A 12,550-nucleotide genomic window follows, 5' to 3' on the forward strand; every position below is an offset into this window, starting at 1 on the left:
ACACATCGTCACATCATGTATCGCAACTTTTTCCTCCTTTAGTGAAACGGGTGGCCGTGGCCAGCGCGTGATGCATCTGGCCCGCGGGTCCGTGAGTTTGACACCCCCGATATAATGGATTCCCCTGAGAGATTAAGTGGACCTGGTATAGTAAGCAGTTTACAGAATCTTTAGTGAAGTTATAGACCCTGTCTCAGAAGTACTAATGTAACCTGGAGAAACCTACAACAAAATGTCAGAATATCTCAGTAACATTATTAAACTGAGATCACAACTTCCAATTGTTTTACCATTTTTGCTGAAATTATAACTGTTCCCCCCCTGCTTGTTATTTCTACCCCTTTAGAAAATTGAATTGCTATTGAGCAAAAATCATTTTTGATTATGAACATTGAGGCCTCCACCACAGATTTCTCTTATAGTTCCTATTGCTGGAAATTTGTGTATTATTGGGAAAAAAATTACATAACTCCATTGAAATGCCATTATTATGCTGGTATTAAGCACTGGAATAAATGTAGAGAATTTAGATTTTTGCCAGGCTTAACTGTCCGTTATAGAACTTTTAACTGTCGCTTTCTTTGTCCAGTATGTCTTTGGTTTACATAGTCAATTTGAAAAAAAATCCAGTTAAGCAAACCAATTTCCATTTGATTGTGCCAAGTGTTAGTTTTGAATTCATCTTTGTCTTCATTTTGGGTGTTAGCAAAACACCTTTAAGAAATTGGAAGAATAGAAGTATTTTATGTTATAGTTAGTGTGGATCTTATATAAGCTACAGGGTAAATAAGGTAAGTAACTCTTCCCTGATAGGATTTTTTAAATTGCAATATATGTGCTTGGGACAAATGCAATTTAGAGCAAGTATGAATTTGAAAATTCAGAATAGCACCTTTGGTGTTACATTTGCTAGTGTAAATAATGCTTTGTGGATGCGTTTTTGTATATGTCTATAACAGTCTTACTCTGTAAGCTCTAAATTTATTGTAATTTTAAGTGTCTTTCTAATCTGGTTCTGTTCTGATATATTCAGCTGTTATATTCATCATCCCCATTTAGCATGCCACTGATAATGTGGCTTAATATAATAGGAGTTGTAGTTCAAAGCATTAGAGGACAATGGATTGGGGAAGGTTATTTTCTTTATACCATTTAAACTAAGCCAGCTTGCTATTCTTAAAAAAAACTAATATGATGGGGAGTTCTGCATCTGTTACATTATCATCTATAAGGACTTGATTATTTGCTTTCAGTTTTATGCAAGTCGCTGTATTTATTTTAAAATTTCATTCAATAATTAATTTAATCAATCTTAGGGCACCCTAAGGATTTAATAGTTCATAGGGAAAAATGTCTTGTTAGATAGCTGGTCTATCTAGGTCATAATTTCTGAGGCAGAGATGTGCCAGGATTTCAGGCGGAAGTCCTTCCAGCCTTTCCGGGGATTCTACATTTTCTATGTAGAGCTTGTGCTCTGATACTGAGCTAATAAGATCTGTTGACAAATGTGTATGTTCTAATTGAAATATCTGGGTATTATTTTATGAACAGGCCAATATGTAGCAATCCAGTAAATGATCCTTATGAAAACAGAATCTTTCTATCCCTATCCACATTGTTATACCTATAGAAATCTTGGTGAATTAGTTGTGTTTATTTGATGCAGATGGGGTTAGAATTCAACCCCATCTGATATAGTTAATTTTCTAATTAATCTAGCAAATTTATCTAAATTCTTGTTAGACTCTTATGAGAAAACAGATTGTGCTCATTGTCCCTCAAATCAATAGTCTATTAGAGGGGAGGGAGAGAGGGGAAGGTTGGAATTCAGTTATCTTTCCATTTGTGTAGAGCAGAGGTGGTATTCAGCTGGTTCTCTCCGATTTGGACGAGCTGGTAGCAGTGGCTGCGGGAGGCTCTGTCCACCCGCCCCGACATAATGTGCGACCTTCTGCGCATGCACAGAAGGTGGTGCGCATGAGCAGAAGGTAGTATGTGCAAGCGAAGCAGTAGAGAAGCTAAGTGAATCCCATCATTGATGTAAAGGACTATGATCCAAAGGAGATTCACTTGGTCCATTGCTTTCCAACTTTCTGGAGTAGCTTTCAGAGTATCTGGGGAGTATCCGCAAAAACCTTTCACCACTACTTTGCCAAAGAACATTTTATGACCAGACTTCCATTCAGACAAATTCTGAATTGAGCAATACATATATAACGGGATGGTGCATTTCCATGTGCAGAGATAATTAGAAGAGCATTTATTATGTGAGTCTTGACATGTAGTTGAAGTGTTACAAATAAGATACATATTGACCAACTCATTGATAACTGGGCTTCAGGAAAAAAAAGAAAAACAATTCAGAAGATACTAGATTACAGTATTAATGATTAGGTAAACATGGTACAAGACTCCTGTTCTACAAATTAAGTGGAATGGATGGTATGAAGCCAAGCTTCCATTTCTGCAAGTCAAAAAAATGTTTTAAAACTATAGAGCATTACAAAATAGTTTCAATGGATAACTCAATAAATATTCTAATCACAAGCAGAAAAATCAGATGCATAATTGGATTTATTAGGATCATTTATTTATTTACAATTTGATTCCTGCCTCATCTTTCTTTTCTGGCAAGTACTCAAGTCTCAAATATATTTACAGTCATTTAGAAGTAATCCCATCAAGTTTGGGGAATTGAGCTCTAAGGCTACAATCCTAAGCAACCTTACCACTGGGATTTACTTGCAACTGTCAGAGTAATTATAGATTTGTATTAACAAACACTTCTTTTAGTATTTTTTTTTCTCTTAGGCAACTTGCAATTTTAATAAAGAAGTCACCACTTTTTCAAGAAAAAGGTCATTCTTCACATTTTCCTTTTCATCAAGTCCAGCCAGCATGATGGCTATTCCATTTTGCTGGTGATATACCAGAACCCACATGGCTGTCAAATAGAGCAGTTTATCAGAATTTTGGAAGATCCAGATTTTAAGAAATTCCTGATTCTGTATTCACTGGAGTTCCATCAATTTATGGGTTTGGTTTCTAAAAGGAAATCGAAAGTCTTATCACCCCTCAGTACAGGTACATGTTGTCTTTGGTTATATATGGATGGGCAATCATGTTTTTATTGTGAAATAAGCAGAAAGAAAAGAGATCAAGACAGCTGTGGACTCTGTGTAGTTTGGTACTCTTCAATTTCTCTCTGCGGAAAGCACAAATTCTCGTCCATTTACTATTACTTCATTAATTTGCTAATTGAATCACTCCAAGCTTACAGTTCTAATACTTACAGATATAGACATATGCTTCGATGCATATACATATATATGGATATTGAATTTTAATTTTGTTTTTAATTTTGTGTTTATAATTACTTTCTGTGAAAAATATTAATTACAAGGGGATGCAATGGTGTCTGCTGAAAGGAGAGGATGTCCTTCCCCGCATCAGAGCAATGGAAGGTCGTAGGGGCCGGCCACCAAATCCTGATAGACAACGTAGCAAGGAGGAATCAAAAATGAGACGTCGCAAAGGTCGACCGCCAAATGTTGGTACCACCGAATTCCTTGACAATACAGATGCTAAACTTTTACGAAAGTTACAAGCCCAAGGTAAGTATTTTATTATTTATTTTATTATTATTGTATACCTGTCTAAAATTTCTGTAATAAAAAAAACGAGGCTATGGTGCCTTCCTTGATTTTTTTTTACCAGGGGGCAGCATCTGGCTGATACTGCACGAACTTGGAAGCTAAGCAAACCAAGTGGTTAGTGCTCCGATGAGAGATTATTGGAATATCAGGACAATATAGGCTGGCCTGAGAAGTTGAGTAACACCCCAAGAGGCAGTGCAAAGATTTGTAGTGTATCCTGTTTTCAAGGGGAAAATGTTGCCTGGATAAGTCATCAGCAGTTGAGCTTGACTCAAACAGGATTTTATTTACACACACACACACACAGAGCCACTTCTTTGCTTTGGAAAATGGGATTAGGTAGTTCAATTCAATAGATACCTTAACTTAACATAAGATATTAATGTAGCTTAATATTTCACAATAATTATTCCCACAAACAACCCTTTGGATTTGAAAAAGGCTTCTTTGATGTCTGGGAGTGCTTATATCGCATCTGTCAGCAAATCCTTAAAGTAACTGTGGCTTATCTCAGGACCATACTCTGCAGCTCCCAAGCAATCGCAAAATTGTGCGTTTAGCTTAAGGAGCTACAACAGGTGCTGCACGGCTCTAATATTTGCTTACAAGTTGGTAGTTTGCTTGATTACAGTTCTGTTTTTATCTTTTCTCCAATATGTTTGGCAGTGTTTATCCCTTTTATGCAACTATCTTTTTCCTTCTCTTACTAAATTTATAAATACACATTTCTTCCGTTTCTAATTAAATCTCCTTTGCCACTTTTCACAGGATGAAATTGCTGCAAGTATATAACAAATGAGCATTTATGCTCACAATTTTCTCTTTTTAACTTTTGAATATTTTTTTCTGTATTTTTAACATATTATCTCTAAAGGATCTTTTGTTTTGATTGCATTCTACTACAGATTTGCACAGTCAGAAGAGAAGGGGCCAGGTTAATTATGTTGAAATGAATACCTTAAAAATAATCACGGGCTGAGAAAGAATAGCTGGTCTAATGATCGCTGTTTTTCAGCTAGTGACAAGGAGCCAGTGCTGGAGCTGGCAGTGTCAATGAGGCCTGGAGGCACTCAGCAGCTTATTTTTCAGGGTGGAGGAAGCTGTGAAAAGCTAGGTGATGGCAGCAGATTCTTCCTGGCAGCAACAATATTTGGTGGCTGTGGATTTGTTAAGGTTTTGAAAAAAAAACCAGCGGGCCACAGAAGGGTCCTTAGCAACTGCCCGTCATGCCATCCTGTTCTAGTAGTTGCTTTGGCAAATTGGATTTGCCAACCTGCACATGTGGAGGAACATAACACCAGCTTGGATAGATAAAGGATTTCTACAGGCTGTTAAAGATTTGCAGTACATGACCTATCTTTCAGTGTTTGTAAAATATGTAAATTCTTATGGAAACTTGCTTTCCTTGGCATGAAACTTCACTTTTGACAATTTAATGGAAAAAGTTTAGTATTTTTACATTGAACTATTAAAAATAATTTCCTTAAGGATGAGGAGAAGCCTTTTAAGCAGAATTTTGACAGTCCGAAAAATCCCACAAGTCCTTCCTAAGGCTACATTTGTGTTTGTATTTTTTCCTGGCTTCTTAACCCCAAGGGACAGTTGGTTTATAGGTCTGTAGTGCTGCAAAAGAATGAAGGAAATTTTATCTTTAAATCTTGGATCTCGAGCTCTTGGCCTATGAGCTCTTTTCAAGGGAAAAGAATGGTTCACATCCACATTTCTGCTGCTTGTGTGTTTGTAGATATGCCTCACAATAAAATCAAAGCTGCAGAGCTTGGTTAAATCTTGTAACACTTGTAACACTTAGGGGAGAATAATACTTATCCAGCCTCTGGCACATTCTTCAGAGCACGTGCCAATGGCCTGGATGTTCTCACTTCAATAGCCTCTGATTCAATAATTGGCACCTGTGTTATATCTATGGGTAAAAATCCTCTGCCTCTAATTGTGGTTTATTTTGTTTTTGTAAGGTAGCTTGTTTTAGCCACTGAATTTTGCTGTGGGAAAATAATAGATTCAAACTGTTACATATAGCAACTAAGAATTCTGCTCAGTGTAGTTTCAAATTACATTGGTAATAATCCAGTGGTGAAGTTCTGGCTTGGTGGGCATGGCATGGAAAGGGTTAGGGTTAGGGTTCGCACCTCACTCTGGACCAGTCAGAAGTGGTATTTGCCGATTCTCCAAACTACTCAAAATTTCTGCTACCGGTTCTCCAGAACCTGTCAGAACCCGCTGAATTTTACCCCTGGAATAATTGTTGCACATCGGTCTGCAGTTCTCAATCCTTAACTCAAATTATTGTGTTCATTTCTGGGAATCACCCTTTAAGATTCAGAGAAAGCATGAGCATGATCAAGGGACTAGAAACTAAGCCCTATGAAAGAGATGGAGGGAACGGGGTATGTTTAGCCTTGAAAAGGATACAACAGCACTTTTCAATTACCTGAGATGATATCACAGAGTCAAAAGTCAGAATTTGATTCCAGAGAGCAGGTTCAGAATAATGGATAGCAGTGACAGGAAGGAAAATTTTACTTCTAGGACAACCAAGCCGAATTGTAACCCTTTGACCTGCAAGTAAAAAACAAATATGGCTCCAGTGATCTTCCAGAATCTGAATGTCAATCCATATCATTTTAATATTGTTTTAAATTACCCAAGGGGAAAAAAAGAAAAGAAAAGAAGTGATGGTTTGAGATACATCTGCAGTTTCATACTTTCCCTGGGGTACTAACAAAATAACAAATATTTGTTTGAAATCATATTAAGGATTTCCTCAGTGCTGAATTGCCTCTTTTCCATTTGTTTTTAATCTCTCCATTTGTCCAACTGTCCTTGTGTCAATAGGCAATCTTTATTATACCACAAGCATTTCCCCTTTGTGTTCCAGAAATTGCTAGACAAGCAGCACAAATCAAGCTTTTGAGAAAAATTCAGAAGCAAGAGCAGGCCCGAGCTGCTAAGGAAGCAAAAAAACAGCAAGGTCAGTATTACACATCTTAAGAACCTTCCAGCTTTTGAAACCATAGATATTATGTTTCCATTATCCCTGACTGTTATTTACTACCAACACATTTTTGTCTTATTCTTAGCTATAATGGCTGCAGAAGAAAAAAGGAAGCAAAAAGAGCAGATAAAAATAATGAAACAGCAGGTAAGTTATGTCTTTCAGGTTGCAACTATGCGCCTTGCAAAATGTACTATTTTAGGGGTGTGTGTGCATGTTTGTGTGTACATGTGTATGCGTTTGTGTATCTGTAGTGGGGCTACCACTTGAAAACTCATTTTGCTTTGCTCGAGCTCAGCTGGATAATTTGATGATCCATAACACATTATGGAAAATAATGCATTTCAAGCATGAAGATTTGCCAACACCTGCAAATTCTATAGATAAAGTTGCGTTTAAAGGGGAAAAGCAAAAAAAGAAAAAGAGGAAAGTTAAAAAAAAAAGAGGGAATGTACAATCATGAATAGCCATCCATTAATACACCATCAACATTGGGAACATAAGGGAACATTTTGTTCCATTTCTCCTGCCCTGCCCTTCCAGGATCAATTGGGGAAAGTTCAGAAGTCCCATGCTTATGACCGCTTGCAACGTCCCTCTGTCAGGTGACCATGATTTACATTGTTTTTGCCGAAAACTGGTGTTTGCTACTGATTTTCAGCAAAAACACTGGCATTTGCTTAATGACCACAGATTCACCTAACAACCATAGTGATTCACTTACCAACCACTGCAAAAAAAAGGACAAGAAAATCAGGTTGGTCACATGAAGATCCACTTTACAACTGCCATAACTTATAATCATAATCGGCAGGCTTCATTATGATTGTAAGATGAGGACTATTTGTACATCTTAGATCAGGCTTGTCCAACTCCCGGCCCATAGGCCCTAAGAGGTCCTGAATAACGCAACTCCGCAAGATCATAAATATTTAACAGTATTATACATTAACTATATTATATATTTTATATATATCTTCACTCAAAGCAGCCCAAGGCAAGCCAAAAGGTTGGACACCTGTTGCCTTATGTTATTTTTGGTGTTGTATACTAATAATACTTTGTTTTGTACAAATTCTCTCTTAAATTATAAGATAATGTGATTTTCAGTCCTTTAGCCACATATACTGTTCATCCTATTCTTAAATTTACTGCATAGAATTTATTTTCTTTGTCCATTATATTCTCCGTTAATTCACAGTTATTACCATCAGCTCTTGAAGCTGTGAAATGCCAGAGAAGTGAGCAGCAGCCTTTGGGATGTCTTCATACAGAGACACAAATTGAAATGAAGAAATTTACAATACATTCTTGCTCAGAAGCGATTCCCTCTGTATTTTTGGTAGCTTTCTTTTATTAAGAACTCAGTCCCAGTCTATTATAGAAAGGTGGTAGGAACAGCAACGATTTTAATAAAATTGGTCAATAACGTGGCTAATATTGCTGTGTGTTCTGCTAAGTATAGAGGGAAAACAAAGTTCTTAGAAGTGCTTTGTTTATCAGTATTGGAATACATGTTATTTCGGCAGCCATTTGTTTTAGGCCAAATATGAGATTTTTGAGGTGCAGATGAATCATAGAAAAACATTATTTTTAAGCATCTGGGCCATTTTCTTTCTAACTTAGATTGTAGCTCACAGAAGGTCCTCCTTCAATGGTACCACAATGCCTGGAAGTCCCCAACCACCTAGAAAAGGGCTGCAGTCTTAACATTGCATTATTTGGCAGATGTCATTGCATGATCTGGTATTGCATATGAAATCATTCTGGCTGGCCTCTTCCAGGGGAATACGATGCAATAATAGCAAGCAATGAGTGTACAGGGGAGGCTTCACCTGAACTGGATGGGTCTGTGTGGAAATTCACTCTCAGCTACGGCAGCAGGGGGGATGGCCCATTATTACTGCTGCTTCAAATGAATGAAAGCCTTTCTTGTTCCAGGAAAAAATTAAGAGAATTCAGCAAATCCGAATGGAAAAAGAACTCCGAGCTCAGCAAATATTAGAGGTACGGCCAACTTTTAATGGCAAATAAAAAGAAGGGCTCTTGCAAGAATTTAACAATTTTCTATTAGGATTGTATGCTGTTGTAGAAATTTCAGTCCATAGATTAAAGTGTGGCTCCTAAACTGAGAATTTTTATTTTTAAATGGATATAAAACCACTTCATAGAACAGTTAATTTGTACAGGAATTTCTGGAAGAAAATTATTAGACTGTTGCCAACTTCTCGTTCACATTCAGAGGAATTATATTCTTATACTTAAAAGAGTAACACATTTAATAGGTTATAATACACTTTAATATACTGGACTTGACTTTGTCAAGGGCATCAGGTTCACTAGAAGCATCCTATGAAGTGGATTGTACTCTTATGAAATTTTATGTGACAATAAATACATTCATGCTCAGGATGCAATAGGTAAACTCACTCATGCTCCTGAGTACACACACACACACACACACACACACACGACCTTCCATGGTTTTTAAAAATAATTTTTAAGTATAATCTTTATTAAAACTAATTAGCTAATATGAACTAATAGATAATAAAAAAGAAAAGAGAAAGCAAGAAGAAAACAAGAAGTGGAAGAAAAGGAAAAAGTTAAAACAAAATAGGGAAAGAAAGTATAAAGACGTGCCTTCCGGAATTCTTCATAGCAATTATAAGTACAAATATATATTTGACCTCTCTAAATTTATATCATCATATTCATCTTTCTATACACTATCCTGTCTAAACATCAAAACCATAAATCACAAGTTAATTTTTTCCATTTTACACAAAAAAAGTCCACAAGAAGCTTCCAGTCAGCAATAAATGTAGATAATGTTGTGTGTCTTATCAAAGAAGTCAATTTATCCATTTCAGCAAAATCTGTCAGCCAACGGTTTCTCCTTGGTTGGTAGTGTCAAATCTTTTCATCTCTGCGCATACAGTAATCTTGCTGATGGGAACATATATTGAAATAATCTTCCATGGTTTTTTTCTAACTGTTTAACCATCAATCCTAAGAGGAAATGTTCTGGCTTCAGTTGAATATTAATCTTTAAAATTCTTTGTATCAAAATATATATTGGGATCCATAACTATTTAGCTTTTTTTTTACAAGCATGATAAAATGCCCCTCCATGTTGTTCACATTTCCAACGTACATTTGAAGTGCCTTTATGTATTCTAGATAATTTTTTCTGCCATCATGTACCAACAGTACATCATTTCTCTTTCTCAAAATTCTGTTTGAGAACATAGCACAATATAAATTGCAAACTTTTTAAACACATATTGACCTATCTGCATAACCAAAATTCTTAGCCTACTTTATTGTACATTCTTTAACTTCTTCCTTTGTTTGAAATTTCTACAAAACTTAATACATTTTTGCAATTTTCTTAATAAATGAAATTACATGTTCATCATCTGTACACTATAGTATTTCAAATTCTCACTTATAGATTGTCATTCTATATCATAAGTCTTTTTATCCATTTTAAAACTTTCAGGTAACTAAATGGAAGAATCATTAACAACTACATATCCTTTTGCTATTAATTGTTCTCTTGATTTGATCTTAAATACCTTGATAATTTCCCAATAAATGCCAGTATGTCAAACATTTAACTTTGTCTGCCATTTCTCTTCTGTAATATGCTTCTTGAGCTGCAATCCATAAAGCTCCTTTTAGGTACAACCTGAGTTATAGCTATTGCATATTCTTAATACGGTATGACTAATAAAATAACTTTTAACCACTCATTAACTTTACCATACCATAAATACTCATCCATCCAAACTCAGGTTGCAGACTTCTAACTGTAAAAGACTCTTCTTTCTCAGCAACATCCATTCTTTCATCCAGATAACAAGCAGCAAAATACAATTTAGACAGGGTTGCTCTGATGCATGTTCTTAATTTAATATATTCTCTGAATGGATCCAGAATTATTTTCACTCACTGATACAATTGCTGGAGGAAACGAGATAGTTTGGCCAGTTCTCCTCACCCTTTTATCCTTGTGTGTCCCCTGGGAATGACTTATCTAGAACATTGTAGAAGTAAGCACTACTTATCAGAGGTGGTATTCAGCAGGTTCTGACCAGTTCTAGAGAACTGGTAGTGGAAATTTTGAGTAGTTCAGGAAATGGGTAAATACTACCCCTGACTGGCCCCGCTCCCATCTATTCTCTGCCTCCTGGGTCCCAGCTGATCGGGAGGAAATGTGGATTTTGCAGTAACCTTCCCCTGGAATGGGGAGGGAATGGAGATTTTACAGTATCTTCCCCTGGAGTTGGGTGGGAATCAAGCTTTTACAATATTCTTCCCCTGCCATGCCCACCAAGCCATGTCATGCCCACCAAGCCACGGCACTCCCACCAAGCCACACCCACAGAATCAGTAGTAAAAAAAATTTGAATCCCACTACTGCTACTGTAGACATTGAAAAGCTAAATGATGAAGGCAGAGAAGGGAAAGACAATTTGTCCAAGTCACTAGAACAAGCAAAGGTGTATTAAGAAGACTGATACTTGAATAGCATGATTTTAATCTTAAAGAATGTGCATGCTTATACTTCTAAGAGGTGTATGAATCTTTTTTTTGGGGGGGGCAAAAAGTTGGTTTGTATACATTCTATATATAACTAAAATGGAGAAAATTGAGATTCATGATTCCTGTTTCAGGTTTCCATTTCTGATCTTTCTGGCAACATTTCTTTTTAATCTCAGTTGTCATACTTGTTGTTTAACCATCAATCTGGGGAAATGTGGTTCTAATAATATGCCAAAGAGATGTTATTTTTTAAATACTGACTTAATTAGATCCTTAAAATTGTACCCACAGATGAGGTTTATCTAGGGAATTAAAAAAACATCATTCATCATTAGTTGTTCATTTGTTTGTAAACATGCCACTCCAAGCAAAAAGTTTAGAAGTTCAGTAGTGCAGCCATATTTAAGATGACATGTTGTTATATATGATGTTTTTCCTAGACTGTACATATGTAAGTCTTTCCTCTAGAAAAAAAAATCAATTGAATGACTCCTAACACAAAAAAGTACTGAGGAAGAACTTTGTTATGACGTGTACATGGTGTGTAGTATTGTTTCGCACCTCGTGAAGCATGAAGCCTTATTGCTGGTCTGAGATTATTTTCAAGCTGTAGCGTTCTCTTGCATGACCTTGGGACCTGTTTTGCATGCACAGGCTAAAAAGAAAAAGAAGGAAGAAGCAGCAAATGCCAAATTATTGGAGGCCGAGAAACGTATAAAGGTTAGTTTAGAGAAGCATCAGAACTTTTATTTTCCAACCATTTAAAAAATGCATTGTATGACCATACACATCAAACCTGATAATGTATCCAAATATTTTTTTTTTGAAAAAAATCAACACACTTTTATTCTGAATGCTTTGCTCTGTATAGGCATATACATGTGTCTTTCTGTGTTTTGTGTGTGTGCATCTATAGTCTGTAAAAACACAATAGGCTTTTAAGCGTATGTTTCTGACATTCAGCTTCCATATATGTATATGTAAGTAATAATAATGAAAACAATTAAAAGTTCATACATGATCTTAAAAAAAACCCACGAGCCATTAAATAAATATGTAGCTTAACAGTTAGATTGAGGCCAGGATCTCAAAAACAATGAGTTACCTTCTGTGCATAGCAGAGTTCCCTCTTGCTGTCAATCTCCATCTTCATTGTTGCTCTCTAAAATTCCCCCTTAAATCTAGAGAATTAGCCAGTGTAGCACTGGAGACTCAACAATAGAAGGAAGAGGGGGAAGTGGATAATTTCTGTAGTTTTGAGGCCAGTCCGAAACGCATGAAAGAGCTCTGATTCAAGTTACTGGATCTGTTCCCAATTTTCCATTTTACT

The 12,550-nt window shown here is 36.2% G+C and overlaps 1 protein-coding gene across 26 annotated transcripts in view; it reads left to right on the forward strand.

Moving 5' to 3' along the window:
• Nucleotides 1-12,550, forward strand: part of BAZ2B (bromodomain adjacent to zinc finger domain 2B) — a 244,363-nt gene that overhangs the window by 187,659 nt on the left and 44,154 nt on the right. For 11 of the 26 annotated variants that reach the window (XM_087710070.1, XM_087710002.1, XM_087710091.1 and 8 more), the window contains 5 exons: nucleotides 3,404-3,614; nucleotides 6,553-6,645; nucleotides 6,755-6,816; nucleotides 8,596-8,676; nucleotides 11,875-11,940. In XM_087710070.1, the coding sequence (XP_087566196.1) occupies nucleotides 3,404-3,614; nucleotides 6,553-6,645; nucleotides 6,755-6,816; nucleotides 8,596-8,676; nucleotides 11,875-11,940 (513 nt within the window). The remainder of the gene's footprint in view (nucleotides 1-3,403; nucleotides 3,615-6,552; nucleotides 6,646-6,754; nucleotides 6,817-8,595; nucleotides 8,677-11,874; nucleotides 11,941-12,550) is intronic. The other 15 variants (XM_087710022.1, XM_087710031.1, XM_087710098.1 and 12 more) reach the window with 3 other exon arrangements.

The sequence above is a fragment of the Thamnophis sirtalis genome, unplaced genomic scaffold (assembly GCF_051295495.1).
Source record: "Thamnophis sirtalis isolate CommonGarterSnake01/CBP01778 unplaced genomic scaffold, rThaSir2_p1.2 scaffold_1, whole genome shotgun sequence".
Lineage (NCBI taxonomy): Eukaryota > Metazoa > Chordata > Lepidosauria > Squamata > Natricidae > Thamnophis > Thamnophis sirtalis.